Below are 22,895 nucleotides of genomic sequence, written 5' to 3'. Positions count from 1 at the left end.
TTATTTAGAATTCAATGCACACTTAACTAGCATGGCTACCACAGCATTCTGCAGTGATACGCCATCCCATCTGGTTTGTGCTTAGTGGGACTATCATTTATTTTTCAACAGGACAATGACCCAACACACCTCCAGGCTGTGTAAGGGTTATTTGACCAAGAATGAGAGTGATGGGATTGCTGCATCAGATGACCTGGACTCCACAATCACCCAACCTCAACCAAATTGAGATGGTTTGGGATGAGTTGGACCGCAGATTGAAGGAAAAGCAGCCAACAAGTGCTCAGCATATGTGGTAACTCCTTCAAGACTGTTGGAAAAGCATTCCAGATGAAGCTGGTTGAGAGAATGCCAAGAGTGTGCAAAGCTGTCATCAAAGCAAAAAATATATAAATGTTTTGCTTACGATATGATTCCATATGTGTTATTTCATAGTTTTGATGTCTTCGCTATTATTCTACAATGTAGAAAATAGTATATATAAAAAATAAAGAAAAACCCTTGAATGAGTATGTGTCCAAACATTTGACTGGTAGTGTGTGTGTGCGTGCGTGTGTAGCGTGCGTGCGTGTATTAGATATTACTGCACTGTTGGAGCTAGGAACACAAGCATTTCGCTACACCCGCAATAACATCTGCTAAATATGTGTATGCGACCAATAAAATGTGATTTGATTTGACACTCACACACTTCTCTCTCACTCACTCACAAAAAATATCTCTGACAATGTGTTTCTCTCTGGTTGTGTTTCAGGGGTCCGAACCGTCTGAAGCCGTTCAAGTACAACCACCCCCAGGGCTTCTTCAGTCACCGCTGACCTCTCCTTTACCCCTTCACCCCTGACCCCCTCACCCCAGATCTCTTACCCTACCTCAAGGCTTCTTCTGAATTTACCCTCTGTCATGCCCCTGCCCTCATATCCCCATATCTTGTTTGTTTAACACACTGTTTGACACATTCTGTGTGTCGGTTGGTCAATAAAAAGCTAGTGATCTTGTTTGGATCTGCAAGTTCTTTGTATTTTTTAATGTTATTCACTGCTGACTGATTTATGCTCAGCTTTATTCTACTATGAATTATCTCTCCTCTTTTAGCTAGTACATATTTATTTCCTCATCTCTCCCTGCCATCCCTTTTTCTTTCTCCCAGCTCTCTCTCTCTCTCTCTCTCTCTCTCTCTCTCTCTCTGCATCAGATCACATTGTTATGACCTTTGTTATCATGGCTCAATACTTCGCTAAGATGACTCGTTCCTATTGGTCCTGGAAATACAGCGTATACACTATCACACACACACTTAGAAATGTGTTCCCTATTCTGTATTTATAGTGTAATAAGAGCTGGTTAATTGTGTTTCCTATCATGTATTTACAGTGTAGTAAGAGATGATTAAATGTGTTCCCTATCCTGTACTTGCAGTGTGGCAAGAGCTGTTGAATAATATAGGACCACTTGATTATTGCTCTGGATGTAATCTGACATTAGTGCAGCATCACAGAGCCCCAGTAGCGCTCTCTCCTCCAGGACAAGCTTGCCACTGTTAGGATGTAGCCGAGGTGTTTTGTGGGTTCCATACCATGGTGATCATTAGGGGAAGTGGTGTTCTGAGGATGTTTTTGCTGCAGGTTGTGTCTCCTGTTAATACCCAGTCATCCATCAGACATAAAGAGATCACATTACAACACCAAGGAGAATGATCATCAGAAAATAATTCAAGGAGAAACTTAACGAACGTGATGATATCCTGTCAGAATTCAGGGAGGTTCACTACATGGCCAAAAGTATCTGGACACCTGTTTGTCGAACATCTCATTCCAAAATCAGAGGCATTAATATGGAGTTGGTCCCCCCCCCCTTTTCTGCTATAACAGCCTCCACTCTTCTGGGAAGACTTTCCACTAAATGTTGGAACATTACTGCGGGGACTTGCTTTCATTCAGCCACGAGCGTTAGTGAGGTCGGGCACTGATGTTGGGCGATTAGGCCTGGCTCGCACTCGGCGTTCCAATTCATCCCAAAGGTGTTCGATGGGGTTGAGGTCAGAGCTCTGTGCAGGCCTGTCAAGTTCTTCCACACCGATCTTTACTAACCATTTCTGTATTGGCTTTGCTTTGTGCACGGGGGCATTGTTGTGTTGAAAAGGGAAAGGGCCATCCCCAAACTGTTGCTACGAAATTGGAAGCACAAAATCGTCTAGAATGTCATTGTATGCTGTTGCGTTAAGATTTCCCTTCACTGGAATTTAGGGGCCTAGCCTGACCATGAAAAACAGCCCCAGACCATTATTCCTTCTCCACCAAACTTAACAGTTGGCACTATGCATTGGGGCAGGTAGCGTTCTCCTGGCATCCGCCAAACCCAGATTTGTCCGTCGGACTGCCAGATGGTGAAGCATGATTCATCACTCCAGAGAATGCGCTTCCTCTGCTCCAGTGTTCAATGGCGGTGAGCTTTACACCACTCCAGCCAACTCTCTGCATTGCGCGTGGTGATCTTAGGCTTGTGTATGGCTGCTCGGCCATGGAAACCCAACGAACAGTTCTTGTGCTGACGTTGCTTCCAGAGGCAGTTTGGAACTCGGTAGTGAGTGTTGCAACCAAGGACAGACAATTTTTACGCGTTTCAGCACTGGGCTGTCCCGTTCTGTAAGCTTGTGTGGCCTACCACTTCAACGGTAGGGCCCTTGTTGCTTCTAAACGTTTCCACTTCACAATAACAGCACTTGACCGGGGCAGAAATTTGACAAACTAACTTGTTGGAAAGGTGGCATCCTTTGACGGTGCCACGTTGAAAGTCACTGAGCTCTTCAATAAGGCCATTCTACTGTCAATGTTTGTCTATGGAGATTGCATGGTTGTGTTCTCAATTTTATACATCTGTCAGTAACTACACAGCATATCACAACCACTGTCCCCCAGTGCAGCTGACTAGTGTTGTTTCCATGATGATTATGGACCACTGTGTTACATCTAGGAAATGACAGAGACAGTCTGAAACTGATATCAAAGTCAAGAATAGACCTTTTTCTGTTCTGAAATAAAGGGGGTGTTTTTTTTAGCACTTCTCATACTGTGCTCTTTTGCAGCACTTGCATAGATCTTCAGATTAGCGTGTGTAGATTCTTCCCTGGATGGGCAGGTTACTGCAGTATCTCTACTTTATGGTTACTGTTTTAGCAGGCTGGCGTTGTAGAGCAGGTATAGTGTGTGTGTGAGAGAGAGAGAGGTAAAAGAAGGGAGAAGTGAGATAAGGAAAGACCTAACCTAAGGACAAGAGAGAGATGTGTAGGGGCAGCTGTATTCTCTAAGTCTAGGATGTTGTGTGGAAGAGGGGAACAGTTCTGTTCAGGTAGCTCTATTCTCCAGTCCACCTCTGGATGTATGTATGAGCCCAAGTTAGATGACGTCAGAGCAGGGAGTGAAGGGGAGGAGAGAGCAATGTTGGGAGGGTGCTGCAACACCGGTCACTGCACCCCTCAGCCGCAATGCAGCACAACACACACACACACACACAGTGTTTTAGGAGACCCACACCCCTCTCACACCTCAACATCCTCCCTCTCACACACACCTCATCTTCCTCCCCTCCACTGTGCTTCTCTTCATACCACCTTAGCACTCAGACATTGTACTGTTCAGAACTGTTCCTTTCTTCGTAGTGTGTATGCTGAAATGTACATGAGAGGAATAGACATGCTATAGCATTTACATCATTTAGTTCAGTATCTTAGTACTGTACCAGTAAATGATCTATTTTAGCAAGCTACTTTTTCTCTCTCAAAGTGAGCACATCAGGTAAAGTCAAGACCATCACAGCAGCCATCAGTATCATTCACACCAGAGTAATACAGTATCTCTTTGCATTTGTATTAGAGTAATATAATAATGACAACACACAGAAATCTTTCGGTTTTAACCTTTATTAGTTCATCAGTTTGTATTGCATACTCTCAGCAGTTTATACATAGCACAGTCATCCCTGACTTCAGAGTTCTCCTCACTGGCCTAGGTATCATTACTGACCACAGCACAGTGAGTCAGCACAACCATCAGACAGGGAGCTGTTTAAGATGCACAATGAGCAGGTTTGTAGTCTTTCTCTGCTTTTTATAGTCGTTAATATAATATACGCATTTATATCTTCATAAATATACACATACAGTACAATATATTGATCTGTCACAATCTTTTATAGACATTTGTTGACATCGCTACCCTTGAAGGCTTCAGAAGGTGCATGGCCCTGTGCTGTGCTCCCAGCCAAGGCGATGCTGCTGTTTTAATGCACTTGTTATTATTGACGGGCAGTCAGATAGACACAATTCAGATAGAGTTTAGAGCATTCTGCATTCACTACAGTCATAGATTAGAAGAAGCATCATATCAGGGTTGAGTACCTGGGGGATAGTAACTAGAGAAAAGCTATTGCTTTGTTTGTTTACTGTTTGTCTCCTGCTCTGCTCTGCTATGCTCTGGCTTCCCTTTACAAAGGCTGCTCAGGGCTTCAGTAGCGTCCCTTCCCCCCTCCCATCCCGCCCCGATAGTTCTTTGGCGTCTCTCTCTCTCTTCTGGCTCATACGCAGTGTGTTAGTGACTCACTTCTTGGCTTTCTCGTCTTTGACCTCAGTGCTAGAAGATTTCTCATCTTTGACCTCAGTGCTAGAAGATTTCTCATCTTTGACCTCAGTGCTAGAAGATTTCTCGTCTTTGACCTCAGTGCTAGAAGATTTCTCGTCTTTGACCTCAGTGCTAGAAGATTTCTCGTCTTTGACTTCAGTGCTAGAAGATTTCTCGTCTTTGACCTCAGTGCTAGAAGATTTCTCGTCTTTGACTTCAGTGCTAGAAGATTTCTCGTCTTTGACCTCAGTGCTAGAAGATTTCTCGTCTTTGACCTCAGTGCTAGAAGATTTCTCGTCTTTGACTTCAGTGCTAGAAGATTTCTTGGCCTTCTCTGCCTTCCCTACCTCCTTCGTATCCTTTGCCTCTTTACTGTCGGATGCTTTAGAGGCCTCCTTCTTGTCTTCCTTGTCCTCCTTCTTATCCTCCTTCTTCACCTCCTCTTTGGGCTCTGCTTTCTTCTCCTCCTTTGTGCTCTCTGTTTTCTGTGGTGATTCTTTGGGGGCAGGCTTCACCTCTACCTGGGGTGTGTCATCTGTTTTGGCTTGTTTCTCCTCTTCTTTCTTAGCAGGGCCGTGGCTCTCCTTGACGGGGGCGGGCTTTTCCTCTGCAGGCTTGGCCGGGGTGGCAGCAGAGGGGGCAGGTGTTGGGGTCTCAGTCTTCTTGGGATTCTCCTCTGGCTTGCTCTCCTTGGGATCTGGTTTGTCTGTCTTCTCCTCAACCTTCTCCTCTTTAGGTTGGCTCTCACTCTTCTCTTTCTCCTTGGGTTCTGGCTCTTGTTTCTTTTCCTCCTTTACAGGCTGGGGTTGTTCCTTCTCTTTCTTCTCCTGCTTGGCCAGTTTGTCTTCTGCAGGGGGCTTGGCCTTCTCCTGGATGGGGGACTTGGGTTCAGGAGACTTTGGGAGGGGGGATTTGGGAGGGGGAGACTTAGACTCTGGGGATTTGCTGGGGGGAGATGTTGGTGATTTGACAGCTGTGGGAGATTTGGGGGCGGGAGATTTGGCAGGTGATTTGGGGAGGGGAGATTTAGCTTGGGGTGATTTGGATTCAGGTGATTTGAGGGCGGGAGATTTGGCAGGTGATTTGGGGAGGGGAGATTTGGCTTGGGGTGATTTGGATTCAGGTGATTTGGGGGCGGGAGATTTGGCAGGTGATTTGGGGAGGGGAGATTTAGCTAGGGGTGATTTTGGTTCAGGTGATTTGGGGGCAGGAGATTTGGGCTGGGGGGTTTTGGGGGGAGATTTGGATGGAGAAGAAGCAGCCTTCTCAGGTGACTTAGACTTCTCTTCCTCTTTCTCCTCACATGCCTCCTCTTCCTCTCCCCCCTTATCCTCAACTCCTTTTCCTTCTCCCTCTTCTGCCTCAGCTTTGGTCTCATCCTCTTCCTCCTCCTTTTCTCCCTCTTCCTCTTCCTCCTTCTCTTCTACCTTTTCTGTCTCTTCTCCCTCTCCCTTTTCCTCTTCCTCATCTTCTGCTTCCTCTGTCACCTCAGTGACCTGTGTCTCATCCGTCTGTTCCTCCAGTATGACTGTGTCTGAGAGCTCCTCCCCCTTCAGCTTCAGGTGGGCAGAGGAGTAGGAGTACAGGCTTGGCCCAGGTATGAACCGAGTCTCCTCCCCTTCCAGCAACTTCCTGTTTAGGGGAAGAACACAGGAAGTACAGTCTGAATTGTGTGTGTCAATACAGTCTCCTGTTCAAAAACATATCAGTAGTTATTCTGTGATAATCTGAGTCTGCATGAGTGCACTAACAAAAAAATATACTCCACCCTTAACCTCTGACCCACCTGTAGGCTGCTATCTCTATGTCCAGAGCCATCTTGACGTTCAGCAGCTCCTGGTATTCTCTCAGCTGACTGGCCATCTCCCACTTAGTACTCTTCAGTTCACCGTCCAGCTGACGAATGGTCTCCTACACACACACACATTTTGGTGAGAAATGCGTGCCAAAGTGCAGGGAAAGAGAAGAGCCAGACAGACAGCCAGACCGGCAGAGGAGTGTACGTACCTGTAGTGAGTGGATATCTCCATGGTGTCTGTCCTCAGTCTCCATGCATTGTCTCTCCAGGGAGTCCTTGGTTCCTCTGAGGGTCTCCAGTTCGATGGTGCGGCTCTGCAGCTGCCGTCTGTACTCTGCTATCTCATCCTGGGCACCACGGATCGCATCTGTGTTAGAGTGAGCTGCATCTGCCAACCGCTCCATACGCACTACAGGGGTTTGGGAGAGGTGTGAGGTTGGGGAACAGGGTCAGAGACAGGGTTTTAGAGGTCATAGAGACAGGGGCTATAACAACCCTAAACTCTCAGATAGTGTCCTTTCCTTGTATCCTCTCATTGTCTCTTTTCCTTCGTGACCACCACAGAGGTTGGTCATTGAGAACACAAATTCTCTCCTCCAGGAGTAACCTTGACAGTGCCTGTCTGTCTGTCTGTCTGAGGTCTGACTCAGCTACAGGACACTGAACAACATGCTGCCAGAGTCAGCTGGACAGCTCCATCACAGTCGGCTGCAGAGCTACAAAGAGGGGAAATGGTCACTGGTAGGAGGACTGTTAACTCAGTGAGGTGGTGGACCAGTACAAATCAAGCCATGCACAACATTTATCCATCCATTCAGAGAGTTTAACTCAGGTCTCTAATCCTAATTCTAGCACCAACACTGGTACATAACATAGTTAGGAAACATTAGCATTGCTTGTGGATCTATGGGGACAGGTCATGACCCTGATGGCTGAGCTAGAGGTGGAGGCCTGCATTAGCCCTGATCTTATTGTTATTGCCCTCTGATCTGTTCTCTCAGGTAGAGGCAGTAGCCGTCAGGAAATGATATAATGTTATGAAGGTTAGAAAACATACACAACACTCACTGGAAACCACACACGCAGGGCCACAACATCCTCAAACACATAATCACCAAACACAGGCAAACCCCCACAGTCACATTCATAGAAATATAATCCATTGATTATATTTCTATGGTCACATTAATACACATTAATATGCACTGTACTCAGACGCCCGCTATACGTGTCATCTCACCCTGCGGCGTCTGACTCTGCAGAGGAGCGCTCCCCTTGTGGTAGGAACATGGCATGACACTCAAGAGACTGCAAGTTATAAGAAAAGGTAGGACGGTGAGATAAGATATGTGACTTTGAGTTGCAAAATATATCTAATTATGGGGTTGTAACGTGCATTCACCAGTGCCACGTCGGGAACGATTGAGAGACATATTTAATATCTTATGATGTAGGGATGGGGGGGGGGGGGGGGGGGTCCGATGCTTTCTTGGCAAGATACATTTCCAAGGACACTAGAATGCGGCATCAGTGTTTCTAGGGACCTAATACTGCTGACTCATAGTTGTCTGCGGCAGGAATGCATGATCAGACTCAGAGCAGCGATAAGGCTTTCAAAACAGGACTGTAGCAGACACAAATTTACACCAGACAGAACACTTTCTCCTCTCCATAAAATAAACCAGTAGGCTATTTCACCACATTATTCACATCTTTTATTTTTCCAAATGCAATCAGAGCCTATAATTCCATAACTATGAATGGTTCAATTCGATACTACCCTTGGGTAACACAAGCTATCATTACAGTCATTGGTGCGCACTGGATGATGTTTATGCAGTGATTTAACTGAATATATAGCCTAGAGTCGAATACAGTTTGCTTCAAATGGTGACCTTACAACGAATCAATGTCCCAAATAGGATTGATAATAGCCTATAGGCTATGCACCACAATGTACCAAGAGCCTATTTGATAATAAAACAAACGAGATCCATAGCCAACTCCTCCAAAGTTCAGCACCATGGACAGCAAACTGCACCGTAACATCAGAGCCCTAAAACTCTATAAACCAGGCTTTCTCACACTGACACATCGCTGAGTAAAACCAGGTAAAGGTAGATTGATATAAAGTTGCGCCTCTCACCTTTGAACCATTCCTCCGCGTGCGTTGCGCTCTTGGTCGCGTGTCCATCAAGCTGAGCGCGGATCTCCCGCAGGGCGTTCGTGACGTCCGCCTTGATTGTGTCTCGAGCCTCGAAGTTCACCTGTGCACCCTGGATCTGTGCTAGCAGCTCCGCCACCTCCTCCTCGTGGTTCTTTTTCAGGAACGCGGCTTCTTCCTGCAGCGCGCTCAGCTTCTTGTCCAGCTCTAGCCGTGCGAGCCCAGACTCATCCACATACTTGTTCACGAGGCGTGCCTTGGCTTCCAGCTCCTCCCTGCTGCGTGCCTCGTCCTCGAGCCTGGTCCGCACATGCTGGATATCCTCTTCCAGGTGGTCTTGCTCCAAGAGTGCGCGTGCCTTCTCCCCGGTCAGCTGCTGAACCAGACCCCTCAGGTTCCCCAGCTCGCGCTCATAGTGCTCTCCCACGGTAGCGCGCCCGGTCTGGCTCTGTCGCAGCGCAGCCGCTTCCTGCTCCAGATTCGAGTTCATCAGCTCGAGGTTCCGCACCTTGTCGATGTAGCCGGCGAAACGGTCATTGAGTGTCTGCAGAATCTCCTTCTCGTTCCTCCGAGTCATGTCGCCGTTAAAGATCTCCAAGCTGTCGGCGGAGGGTGTCTGGCTGTAGACCTGGCGGCGGCGCTGAGAGGTCGTCCAGGGCTGGGAGTGGAAGCCGGAGGAGGAGAGAGAAGCGGCAGGCCGGGCAGAGAGGCCCTGTGGTGCCCTGCGGTAGGAGCCGTGGCCGTAGAGGTGGTCCAGTGGGTAGCTCATCTCTAAACCGGATGCAGACTGCGGCAGGATGGAGAGAGGTGAGCTTTTATACCGCGGGAGGAGAAACTCACAACTCAGCATGGACACTCTCTCTCTTTAAGGATACATCATCTTCGCTATCGTCATGCACCACTCCTTCCTCACACAGACTAACTACAGAAGAACAGCATGATGCAGCGCATGATACTTGAATTTTTACCCAAATGTCCAATTGACATTAGTCAGTCACTTGCATGATTTGCACATGATGTCTAATAACTTCGGACCACAAGAATCTTGTAGGGACATTGGGTTTATGCAGATGGATCCTACTATATATCTAGTTTAAGCATCCATCTGGGTAAGGATCCATCTGTGTAAGGATTCATCTGTGTAAGAATCCATCTGTGTAAGAATCCATCTGTGTAAGCCCAATGTCCTGACAAGATCCTAGCTGTGGTCTGAAGCTAGGTGTCTGAGTGTGCACAATGCATCAATATGATTGTGCAATCTTCGTTACAGTAGGCCAACATAATTATATCCACAATACCATGTTCACAAGAAGACATATAGCTGATGTAACATTTCCATTTTAGGTTTCAATTATTTGATTGTGTTTGGACTAGGCTGGAAGTTTCATGTGGAGCTCTTCATTCTCTCTGTCAGTGCTCTGTGAATACATTACATTACAGTGTGTGTGTGTGTGTGTGTGTGTGTGTGTGTGTGTGTGTGTGTGTGTGTGTGTGTGTGTGTGTGTGTGTGTGTGTGTGTGTGTGTGTGTGTGTGTGTGTGTGTGTTGTGTGTGTGTGGTTCTGTCAGTTGGCCAGGTGTGTGTCCCAGGTGGGTTGTATCAGGATAAGGTAAGACCCAGATGCAGACCGTATCAAAGTAACAATGTTTATTACAGCGAACAGAGGCAAAGGTACAAGACGGCAGGCAGGCTCAGGGTCAGGGACAGGCGGAGTGGGCGGGCTCGGGGAAAGGGGCAGGCGGAGTGGGCGGGCTCGGGGAAAGGGGCAGGCGGAGTGGGCGGGCTCAGGGTCAGTGGCAGGCGGAGTGGTCAGGTGGGCGGGCTCAGGGTCAGGGGCAGGCGGAGTGGGCGGGCTCGGGGAAAGGGGCAGGCGGAGTGGGCGGGCTCAGGGTCAGTGGCAGGCGGAGTGGTCAGGTGGGCGGGCTCAGGGTCAGGGGCAGGCGGAGTGGTCAGGTGGGCAGGCTCAGGGTCAGGGGCAGGCGGAGTGGTCAGGTGGGCGGGCTCAGGGTCAGGGGCAGGCGGAGTGGTCAGGTGGGCGGGCTCAGGGTCAGGGGCAGGCGGAGTGGTCAGGTGGGCGGGCTCAGGGTCAGGGGCAGGCGGAGTGGTCAGGTGGGCGGGCTCAGGGTCAGGGGCAGGCGGAGTGGTCAGGTGGGCGGGCTCAGGGTCAGGGGCAGGCGGAGTGGTCAGGTGGGCGGGCTCAGGGTCGGGACAGGCAAGGGTCAAAAACCAGGAGGGCAAGAAAAAGAGAGGCTAGGAAAAGACAGGAGCTGACAGGACAAACACTGGTAAGCTTGACAAACAAGACGAACTGGCAACAGACAAACAGAACACACAGTTATAAGTACACTGGGGATAATGGGGAAGATGGGAGACACCTGGAGGGGGTGGAGACAAGCACAAAGACAGGTGAAACAGATCAGGGTGTGACAGGTTGAAGTGGATCTGCAGACTCACACTGCAGCGGTAACCACACCGCTTATCAGCAGAACATTTTACATTTGAGCCACTTTAGCATGTCAGTCATTGCATACCTTAGAACGTTATTCATAACTAGACAGAAATATCACAATCAACTAGCCCATGTCAGCTAATGGTTTTTTGCTAGGTTTTTTAGCCCATAGATTTTGTTGTACGAGATGTTCCCAAATGCTGGAAGGGGGTCTCTCTCGCTCGCTCGCTCTCTCTCTCTCACACACACACACACACACACACACACACACACACACACACACACACACACACACACACACACACACACACACACACACACACACACACACACACACACACCTGGCCCACTGACAGCTTTACACATCGTAAGAGTGTTTGAGGTTTGATGTCATAATCTGTTTTCATCATGATCCTCAGAAATTGATAAAAGTCAATGGACCAACTCCAATGCAATAGTTGAGACCAGAAATACCTCTGTCAATAGCCCTGTTAAAGGAAGTGGAGATGACTGAGCATTAAGTACGCACACACAAGGACACTTGCTATTTTAGTTCAGTCCTTGTGTGTCAGCTGATTTGGAGGAATGTGTCTGAGGAGGATGATTCTGTCCCTACAGCACCTATTGATCAAACTCCTTTAGGATCTATATATACACACACACACACACACACACACACACACACACACACACACACACACACACACACACACACACACACACACACACACACACACACACACACACACACACACACACACACACACACACACACACACACACAGGAACATGACAGAAGCTATAGCATTTACATCGTTTAGTTCAGTATCTTAGTACTGTACCAGTAAATGATCTATTTTAGCAAGCTACTTTTTCTCTCTCAAAGTGAGCACATCAGGTTACGTCAAGACCATCACAGCAGCCATCAGTATCATTCACACCAGAGTAATACAGTATCTCTTTGCATTTGTATTAGAGTAATATAATAATGACAACACACAGAAATCTTTCGGTTTTAACCTTTATTAGTTCATCAGTTTGTATTGCATACTCTCAGCAGTTTATACATAGCACAGTCATCCCTGACTTCAGAGTTCTCCTCACTGGCCTAGGTATCATTACTGACCACAGCACAGTGAGTCAGCAAAACCATCAGACAGGGAGTTGTTTAAGATGCACAATGAGCAGGTTTGTAGTCTTTCTCTGCTTTTTATAGTCGTTAATATAATATACGCATTTATATCTTCATAAATATACACATACAGTACAATATATTCATCTGTCACAATCTTTTATAGACATTTGTTGACATATCTGCCCTTGAAGGCTTCAGAAGGTGCATTGTTTCAATTATATTATTGTGTTTGGAATAGTTTTAAAGTTTCATGTGCAGCTCTTCATTCTCTCTGTCTTCCAGTGTTGTGAATACATGACAGTAAACACACACACACACACACACACACACACACACACACACACACACACACACACACACACACACACACACACACACACACACACACACACACACACACACACACACACACACACACACACACATGTTGTCATGGCCTTCTCCTCCTCAGAGACATAAACTCTTGTCATTACATATCAGTCAGACAGACAGAGCATCACATTCAGATCAGAAATAAACACTCAACACGCTCTTAGTCCCAGTTACTCACTACATCCATTATATATGAGGCCACTGCAAGTGGAGATCACTGAGCCAGAATGGAGGGGTGGAGCCAGTCCTGTATTCTCAGTTCTTGAAATGTCACTCAGTTTGATGTTTGAGGAAGGGAGGGGAAGGTGTTGATGTAAGAGGGAGAGAAAGAGAAGAGGGGAGGAGGAGGGAGATGAAAAGAGGGGAAGGGAAAGATGAGAGGGAGATGAAGAAAGAGCGAGACCTAATGGACATGGAGGGAGGAGAGAGATGATGGAGAAAGAAAAAGAGAGAGAAAAGAAGGAGGAGAAAGAGAGGTGAGAGAAGAGAGTGACCTTGGGAAGACAGAGCTCTACTGGCAGGCCTCATATAGATGAGTCAGTTTCTATACAATTAAGCTTTTCGATTGTATTACATTGTACCTCTGTCTGTCTGTCTGTCTGTCTGTCTGTCTGTCTGTCTGTCTGTCTGTCTGTCTGTCTGTCTGTCTGTCTGTCTGTCTGTCTGTCTGTCTGTCTGTCTGTCTGTCTGTCTGTCTGTCTGTCTGTCTGTGACTAAGAGCGTGTTGAGTGTTTATCTCTGGTCTGAATGTGATGCTCTGTCTGTCTGACTGATATGTAATGACAAGAGTTTATGTCTCTGAGGAGAAGGCCATGACAACGTGTGTGTGTGTCAAATCAAATGTTATTTGTCACATGCTTCGTAAACAACAGGTGTAGAATAACCGTGAAAGGCTTAACCTTACTTACCAACAATGAAATAAAAAAAATATGAAAACATAGAAAAATAATAACAGAAGGAATAAATACACAATTAGTATTAATAACTTGGCTATATACATGGGGTACCAGTACCGAGTCGATGTGCAGGGGTAAAAGGTAATTGAGGTAGGTAAGGATAAAGTGACTAAGCAATGGGATAGGTAATGAACAGTAACAGCAGCGTATGTGATGAGTCAAAAGAGATTTGAGCAAAAAGGTTCAATACAGATATTCCAGGTAGATATTAAACTATTAACTATTAAACTAACTATTTAGCAGTCTTATATCTTGGGGGTAAAAGCTTTTCAGGGACCTGTCGGTTCCAGACTTGGTGCATCAGTACTTCTTGCCATACCTGTAGCAGAGAAAACAGTCTATGATTTGGGTGGCTGGGGTCTTTGACCATTTTTAGGGCCTTCCTCTGACACCACCTGGTATAGAGTTCCTGGAGGGCAGTGATGTACTGGGCCATACGCATTACCCTTTGTAGTGCCTTGCAGTCGGATGCCAAGCGGTGATGTAGCCAGGCAAGAGGCTCTCAATGGTGCAGCTGTAGGACTTCTTGAGGATCTGAGGACCCATGCCAAATCTTGTCAGTCTCTTAAGGGGGAAGTGGCGTTGTCGTGCCCTATTCACGACTGTGTTGATGTGTGTGGACCATGATAGTTCCTTAGCGATGTGGACACCGAGGAACTTGAAGCTCTTCCACTTCTTCCACAGCTGTTCCACAACAACCCCGTCACTTTGGATGGGGGCGTGCTCGGCCCTCCGTTTCCTGTAGTCCACGATCAGCTCCTTTGTCTTGCTGACGTTTAGGGAGAGGTTGTTATCCTGGCACCACACTGCCAGGTCTCTGACCTCCTCCCTGTAGGCTATCATCGTCATCGCTGATCAGGCCTACCACTGTTGTGTTGTCTGCAAATGATGATGCTGGAGTCGTGCGAAGCCACGCAATCGCAGGGGAACAGGGAGTACAGGAGGGGACTAAGCACGCATCCCTGAGGGGCCCCAGTGTTGAGGGTCAGCGTGGTGGATGTGTTGTTGCCTACCCTCACCACCTGGGTGCGTCCCGTTATGAAGTCCAGGATCCAGTTACAGAGGGAGGTGTTTAATCCCCGTGTGTGTGTGTGTGTGTGTGTGTGTGTGTGTGTGTGTGTGTGTGTGTGTGTGTGTGTGTGTGTGTGTGTGTGTGTGTGTGTGTGTGTGTGTGTGTGTGTGTGTGTGTGTGTGTGTGTTTGTGTGTGTGTGAGAGAGACAGACAGAGAGAGAGAGAGAGAGAGAGGGCAATAACTGTACACATGACACACACAATGACATAAACTGGAATTCTAAACTCATCCTCTAATTTGAGGAATTATGTTGGTACTCTCCTAAATTTCTATTCACTGTGTTCATCTGGCGCCATCTCATGGACACTCAGTCAGGACTGTTTCCAAACTCCATACTTCTGTACAAAGGAGAAGGGTGTAATTGCAGACCGCAACTACGGACAATTTTTACTACATATCTTTAATATATCAAGTTACACCCATTGATCCTCGCCATTGGTCCATGGCTGCTTCATTCGTGCCGGGGACGCCCGAATTGCGGTCTGAAATCACACCATCTTGGTACCCAGGCCTACACAATGATTTAGGGGGTCCCAAGGACCTAGTCTAGAAAACGCTAGCCTGGGGAGAGATAGGAAACCCCAGACACCTTAACCGTGATATGACTAGGTTTGATGCTGTAGTAGTGATGTAACGCAAATAATATGAGGGAGAGGAAGAAAGGAAAATACTGTCTTTTCAATAGTCTCTCTCCTTCCCCCATCTATTTTTGGCCTCCCCCATCTCTCTCACCTCACCCCCCAACCTTTGTGCAGCTCTAGGGGCTGTAGGTTGTGCTCGTCCTCCTCCCGACCCCCCAGTGTTCTGGGGGACGGTTCTAAAGTCGCCGGGCTTCATGTTTTCCCTGCTGCTCTGTCTGCACTGGACTGTGTGTGTGTGTTTGACACCCCTTGCATGTAACTGGACAGGATTAGAGTATTAGGTCATGGTAAAGTAATCAGGAATGAGGTCATGAAACAATAGCTCTTTGACAGTTACACACTGACATCTCATCACAAATGTTCATGTTGTTTTTCTGGTTCCTTCTGTCTGCAGGAAGAGCTGCTTTCTCTCTCTGAGGGACTGGGGGCAGGAGAGAGGGATGTACGGAGGAGGGCAGGAGAGGGGGATGTACAGAGGAGGGCAGGAGAGGGGGATGTGGAGATGAGTGCAGTCAGGCCAGCGTTGGTAGTGCACCCCAGGGAGCTGAAGGGCCTCCTTCACATCTGCACTGTCATCGCTCAAGGTCTGACCATTTAGAGCTCTCCATGCTGGTTGGTTTAACCTGTCCAGGGTAGAGAGGTTAACCCTTACCTGTCCAGGTGCTGAGCTGCTGTCTGAGGGGCGGTGTTCAGAGGCCCTGACTGTTCTTCAGAGAGACCCCTCCCCCTTGGCCCCAAGAGACCTGCTGGCCCAGATACACACCCTCATACGCCTCTGCCTCAGTGGCAAGGTACACACGCACACACACACACCTCACAAGCCTCTCAGATGCATGGTGAGAGAGAGGGTGACGACCAATGGTGTGTGTGCGTGTGTTTATGTGTAGGGTCGTCTCGTCAGTGCTGTGCTGTGTTATAGGAAGAATTTGGAGACAGACATGGGGTGTGTGTGTGCACTGCACCAGAGCCTCCTGGTTAACATACAGCTGGGAAACACACAAGCAGAGATCCAGGCTCTACACCTGATACACTCAGTGAGTAACACACAGACACAGAATAAAGGCATCTGTCTGATGCTGCAGTTGACTGAGGTGTGATGGATCTTGTCTCTGTGCCAGGCTCTGATGATGCCACCTGCCACTCAGCCTGCTGTGGCCCCACCTCCTCTCGTCTGCCCCGCCTCTCTGCTCCCTGGCCAATCCTTGTCCAGCCTGCTTTCAGTCCCCTCCCACCTCAGCATACTAAACAGTCTTGCTCAAAAGTGTGTACTCCACGGAAGGCAAGTTCCCAGACAGCTGACATTGAATATATTTATCTCTATAAAGCCAATATGTAATTTATAGGCATATACAACGTATTGCATTGGGACCAATGAAGTGGGTGGAGTAGAAAGTGCTGCTAGGTATTTAGACCACATTCCCCCATGAAATAACACCATATATAGATTCTACAAGCCTCACTGAGTAATCCCAACCCCACTTTTACCTCAACACAGAGAATCGTTTTTTTCTCTACAGCCCAATATTGTGAACAGTCTGAACATTGTAGCCTAGTGGTAAAGAGCTCTATACCCAAACTGTTATAAACCTATATCCATCCTGCGCTGCCTTTCTAAAATCTTCGAAAGCCAAGTTAACAAACAGATCACCAACCATTTCGAATCCTACCGTACCTTCTCCACTATGCAATCTGGTTTCAGAGCTGGTCATGGGTGCACCTCAGCCACGCTCAAGGTCCTAAAGGATATCATAACCGCCATCGATAAAAGACAGTACTGTGCAGCCGTCTTCCTCGACCTGACCAAGGCTTTCGATTCTGTCAATCACCGCATTCTTATCGGCAGACTCAATAGCCTCGGTTTCTCAAATGACTGCCTCGCCTGGTTCACCAACTACTTCTCAGATAGAGTTCAGTGTGTTGTCGTGGAAAATTGCAAGATTATGTTATAATGCTTGTATTGCATAATATGTTTATGTGATATACGTGTCTATTAGAATGTATTTCTTTGGACTCTAGTGTTGGCAGTTGCCTTTCTTCCCTCAGCTGGGGCTCAGTCACTTGGGGCCCAGAGAGGGGCGAGGTCAGGCTTGTCTTTCACATATCCCTGGTGCTACGCAGAATATCAGAAAGGGAAGAGGACAGGATGGAACATTGACTTCATATGTGAATGTATCTGTTAAACCATGTGAAGGGATGGCGTGATTAAGTGGGAGCCAATTATTTGTCTCCACAATGTCTGTGCGCAAGTCACTCCCTCCTTTGGCATTGTGTATGGCAGTGTCTGGAACCATTGTATGTCCTCTCTGATGTTGCACTTATCCTGGGATAGTGTATGACCTAGAGGCTCACTCCCCTCAGTGAGCTTGTCCAGGAGTGGGGTCAAGAGGGGGTTTACTTGAGATGAGAGTATCTAGAGTTGACAATTGATTTATGCCATTGGATGAGATGGTGTTTTTGTGCTATGAAGTACCAGGAACGGGATTAGAACCTCGTCTTAGGGACCAAACTGAACGATAATTTATAGTGAATGCTATCTGGCTATGGGATACTCCTCTCTCAAGTAAAAGTCTTTCTTTGTGAACTGTTCCTAAGATCTGTGGTTTGTCATTGTAACGGGTGACGCTCTCCTCATCCTCGGACGAGGTGAGGAGAGAAGGATCTTCAGACCAAAATGCAGCTTGAGGGAAATAAGCCATCTACAAAACGACGTTGACGAGACCTGAACATAAACTTACATAACTAAACATAAACTTACGTACAGGTAACAGACGACATCGAAACGAAACGAACAACCGAAACAATCCCGTATGGTGTAAGACATAACACAGACACAGGAGACAATCACCCACAACGAACACTGTGACAACGCCTACCTAAATATGACTCTTAATTAGAGGAACGCCAAACACCTGCCTCTAATTAAGAGCCATACCAGGTAACCCAAAACCAACACAGAAACAGAAAACATAGAATGCCCACCCAACCTCACGTCCTGACCAACTAACACACAAAAACTAACAGAAATAGGTCAGGAACGTGACAGTACCCCCCCCACAAGGTGCGAACTCCGGACGCACCAGCACAAAGTCTAGGGGAGGGTCTGGGTGGGCATCTAACCACGGTGGTGGCTCAGGCTCCGGGCGCGGTTCCCACCCCACCATAATCCATCCTAGCCCCCTCCCTTCAAGAATGTCCACCCTCTTACTTCCCCCACAAAATCCTCCTAATAACAAATCTAATAATGACAATACCGGGACAGAGAGATAAACCAAGACAGAGGGATAGATAAGACTATAGAGGTAGATAAAGATAGAGAGGGAGATCAGGATAGAGGGGCAACTCCGGACTGAAAGGCAGCTCCGGACAGAGAGACAGCTCTGGACTGATGGGCAGTTCTGGGTATCTAGCCTTTTCAGGCTGAAGGGCAGCTCATGGCTGACTGACGACTCTCGATGCTCATGGCTGGCTGACGGCTCTCGACGCTCATGGCAGGCTGACGGCTCTCGACGCTCATGGCAGGCTGACGGCTCTCGACGCTCATGGCAGGCTGACGGCTCTCGACGCTCATGGCAGGCTGACGGCTCTCGACGCTCATGGCAGGCTGACGGCTCTCGACGCTCATGGCAGACTGACGGCTCTCGACGCTCATGGCAGGCTGACGGCTCTCGACGCTCATGGCAGGCTGACGGCTCTCGACGCTCATGGCTCTCTGACGGCTCTGGCTGCTCATGGCTCTCTAACGGCTCTAGCTGCTCATGGCTCTCTGACGGCTCTGGCTGCTCATGGCTCTCTGACGGCTCTGGCTGCTCATGGCTCTCTGACGGCTCTGGCTGCTCATGGCTCTCTGACGGCTCTGGCAGATCCTGTCTGATTGGCGGCTCTGGCAGATCCTGTCTGGTTGGCGGCTCTGGCAGATCCTGTCTGGTTGGCGGCTCTGGCAGATCCTGTCTGGTTGGCGGCTCTGGCAGATCCTGTCTGGTTGGCGGCTCTGGCAGATCCTGTCTGGTTGGCGGCTCTGGCAGATCCTGTCTGGTTGGCGGCTCTGGCAGATCCTGTCTAGTTGGCGGCTCTGGCAGATCCTGTCTGGCGGGCGGCTCTAGCGGCTCCTGTCTGGCTGACGGCTCTAGCGGCTCCTGTCTGGCGGATGGCTCTGTAGGCTCATGGCAGACGGGCGGCTTTGCAGGCTCATGGCAGACGGGCGGCTTTGCAGGCTCCTGGCAGACGGATGGCTCAGATGGCGCTGGGGAGACGGATGGCTCAGATGGCGCTGGGGAGACGGATGGCTCAGATGGCGCTGGGGAGACGGATGGCTCAGATGGCGCTGGGGAGACGGATGGCTCAGATGGCGCTGGGGAGACGGATGGCTCAGATGGCGCTGGTGAGACGGATGGCTCGGGCCGGAGACGGCGCACTGTAGACCTGGTGCGTGGTGCCGGAACTGGAGGCACCGTGCTAATGATAAGCACCTTCCTACTAGTGCGGGGAGCAGGGACAGGGCACACTGGACTCTCAAAGCCCACTCTATACCTGGTGCGAGGTACCGGCACTGGTGACACCGGGCTGAGGGCAAGCACATCAGGATTAGTAGGGGGAGAAGAAACAGTGTGTACAGGGCTCTGGAGACGCACTGGTAGCTTAGTGCGTGGGGCCGGAACTGGAGGCACCGGGCTAGATACACGCACTACAGGGAGAGTGCGTGGAGGAGGAACAGGGCTCAGGATACGCACTGGTAGCCTAGTGCGTAGTGTAGACACTGTAGGTACTAGGCTGGGGCGGGGAGGTGGTGCCGGAAATACCGGACCGTGCAGGCGTACTGGCTCTCTTGAGCATTGAGCCTGCCCAACCTTACCTGGTTGAATGCTCCCGGTCGCCCGCCCAGTGCGGGGAGGTGGAATAACCCGCACCGGGCTGTGTAGGCGAACCGGGGAAACCATGCGTAAGGCAGGTGCCATGTATGCCGGCCCGAGGAGACGCACTGGAGACCAGACGCGTTGAGCCGGCCTCATGACACCTGGCTCAATGCCCAATCTAGCCCTACCAGTGCGGGGAGGTGGAATAACCCGCACCGGGCTATGCACACGTACAGGAGACACCGTGCGCTCTACTGCGTAACACGGTGTCTGCCCGTACTCCCGCTCTCCACGGTTAGCCTGGGAAGTGGGCGCAGGTCTCCTACCTGCCCTTGGCCCACAACCCCTTAGCCCCCCCCCAAGAAATTTTTGGGAGTTACTCACGGGCTTTTCGGGCTTCCGTGCAAGACGCGTCCCCTCATAACGCCGGTTCCCTTCTCCGGTTGCCTCTGTTCTCCTCAGTGCCTCCACCTGTTCCCATGGGAGGCGATCCCTTCCAGCCAGGATCTCCTCCCATGTGTAGTGTAAGGAATTGTATTAGATATTGGTAACTTGTTTTAACAACTTCTCAACATTAGCTATGGTTGACACAATATACACACTCCCTCTTTCTATTGGACATATGCTGGACTCATTGGACACATGCACGACACCCACAACTTCCCTCCCCCATGACAATCACTCAGACACTCACAACTCAGGGTTGGAGCTCCAGACAACGAACAATCTCAGGAACCAATGGAACGTCGACATCAGGCCGAACAGGATTACCCACGACCCAGATCGACCAATCGGAAGGCCAGACTTCAGATCAACCTACTTTGCTAGTTGTCTATATAATCTGTGTGTACTGTGTAGAGCGCTCTCTCTTCCGGACGATTTCATACAAATCAGACAGAAAGAGCCGTGCTGCACGCTTTGCCTAATATCTTTACACTTGAATAAAACGGCCTTATTATACAATTATCCACCTCGTCCTATGTCTCCACTTGGTCTCCTGTCTCAAGTAAAACGAATTATCAACAGACTTGGTAAGCAGAGGATGGTCAAAACATATTTGAATTCGGCCCAATAGAAAATTCATCGGACAGGAGACGAGAGGGAGAAAGATTCAAGAAGGAGAGGTGACCCGCTCGAGGGAGACGTCGGCGATTCAACTCACCCAGGAAACTGATCAAAGAGCTCGAAAATATTAAGGTAAGCAGAGCCGGTTTAATCAAAATCTGCATATTGTATTATAGCCAATATCTAAATTCAATGATCAGAAGTACTGAGGTGAGTGTGAATTGTTGCTAAATTTATGTGGAATTGTTTAGAATCTAAGGCATTGTGTAAAGATATTTGCGAAGTATAAAATCAAGTCGAATTAGTAACCTGGAACTAGTTGAATTATTCTTCAACTAGGAGTATCGGGGATAAATCTAAGCTTGAGGCCGTTCAAGTCGAATTAGTAATCTGGAACTAGTTGAATTGTTCTTCAACTAGGAGTATCGGGGATAAATCTAAGCTTGACGCCGTTCAAGTCGAATTAGTAATCTGGGGCTAGTGGACATGGCACCCCACTAGGAGCATCGGTGATAAACCTAAGCTTGAACTAGGAGTAATGGTATTAAACCTGAAACTCAAAGTGTTGAAATGTAATGTAGCCTGTTCAAGTCGTATTAGTAATCTGGGGTTAGTGGAAATGGCACCCCACTAGAAGCATCGGTGATAAATCTAAGCTTGGCGTATTGGGATTCAAGTTGCATTAGTAATCTGGGACTAGTCGAAATATTCTTCAACTAGGAGCATCGGTGATAAATCTAAGCTTGAAATAGGAGTAATGGTATTAAACCTGAAACTCTCCAAATTAATGTGAGTGATTGAACGTTCCACGAGACCGATTGCTACTATTTAGCCATATGCTAGGTTGAGGCTGTGTTTATGTGACCGTCGAGTCAGATTGTGGGAGCTGCTGTGAAGCAGCTATTTTTCTGCTGATAAATTGACCTGGTTTTTCCCTCTGGTGCTGTTGGTAAATCCTTAAGGGCTAGAATTAATTTGATAATTATTCTAGAAACGCTAGGATACACCATATATTGTCCTAAAAGGACACGTTTGAAATACTTTGGGAAAGTATTTAAATAATTAAGTTAGTTTTTGAGTTTTCAGTTTTTTAATTAGTTTTTGAGAAAAATGAGTCCTAGAATTAATTAAATATTTATTCTAGAAACGCTTGAATATACTAATATAATGTCCCGAAAGGAAATTTCTGAAATGTTTTGGCAAAGTATTTAATTAATCGGAAAAAGTTCAAATTAATCGGAAAAGTTAATAGAAATAATATCTTTCGAATTATATATCTTATAATTGCCATTCCAATTATATCAGGAGCGCCTGAATTACTAGTATATTGTCCCCAAAGGAAACTTCTGAAATATTTTGCCAAAGTATTTAATTAATTAAATTAGCGAAAAGCAATAATATTTTTTATTATAAGTACCTAAAACTGTCATTCCAATTATAACAGGAGCGCGTGAATATATTCGTATATTGTTTCAAAGAGATAAAGCTGAAATATTGTTGGAAAACGAAAATAATTCATCGAATACACGGCAATAAAATTCTTTGTCCACGCGAGTCGGACACGAGACTGGGGGAGGTTAGAGGAAGAAAATACATCGCTGGTTTCGATCAGTGACGGGCTAAAGTATACAAAGATAATAATAGACCCAGACATAGCTTAACGACAAAATGACCACGACTATCGTCCCCAAACACAAATTCAACGAATATTTAGATCAGAGAATGAAAGACAGAGCAGGCGGGAGATTACATTACAAACCCGTTAAAAGAATTTGGG

The 22,895-nt window shown here is 47.7% G+C and overlaps 2 protein-coding genes across 4 annotated transcripts in view; one reads left to right on the top strand and one right to left on the bottom strand.

Moving 5' to 3' along the window:
* LOC139545270 (THO complex subunit 5 homolog) overlaps window positions 1-998 on the top strand; it is a 37,686-nt gene extending 36,688 nt beyond the window's left edge. For all 3 annotated transcript variants that reach the window (XM_071352862.1, XM_071352861.1, XM_071352863.1), the window contains one exon: window positions 755-998. In XM_071352862.1, the coding sequence (XP_071208963.1) occupies window positions 755-818 (64 nt within the window). In that variant the 3' untranslated portion in view covers window positions 819-998. The remainder of the gene's footprint in view (window positions 1-754) is intronic.
* Window positions 999-3,903: 2,905 nt separating this feature from the next.
* Window positions 3,904-9,390, bottom strand: LOC139545269 (neurofilament heavy polypeptide-like). Its single transcript, XM_071352859.1, has 4 exons — window positions 8,561-9,390; window positions 6,624-6,823; window positions 6,403-6,527; window positions 3,904-6,248 (listed from the first exon to the last, which is right to left on the bottom strand). The coding sequence occupies exons 1-4, from the start codon at window positions 9,345-9,347 to the stop codon at window positions 4,595-4,597; spliced, it is 2,766 nt and encodes a 921-aa protein (XP_071208960.1). The 5' UTR covers window positions 9,348-9,390; the 3' UTR covers window positions 3,904-4,594.
* Between the last annotated feature and the right edge of the window lie 13,505 nt (window positions 9,391-22,895).

The sequence above is a fragment of the Salvelinus alpinus genome, chromosome 19, assembly GCF_045679555.1.
Source record: "Salvelinus alpinus chromosome 19, SLU_Salpinus.1, whole genome shotgun sequence".
Classification (NCBI taxonomy): Eukaryota; Metazoa; Chordata; class Actinopteri; order Salmoniformes; family Salmonidae; genus Salvelinus; species Salvelinus alpinus.
Note: the sequence above shows the minus strand (reverse complement) of the source record. Positions and strands in the feature narration are given on the sequence as shown.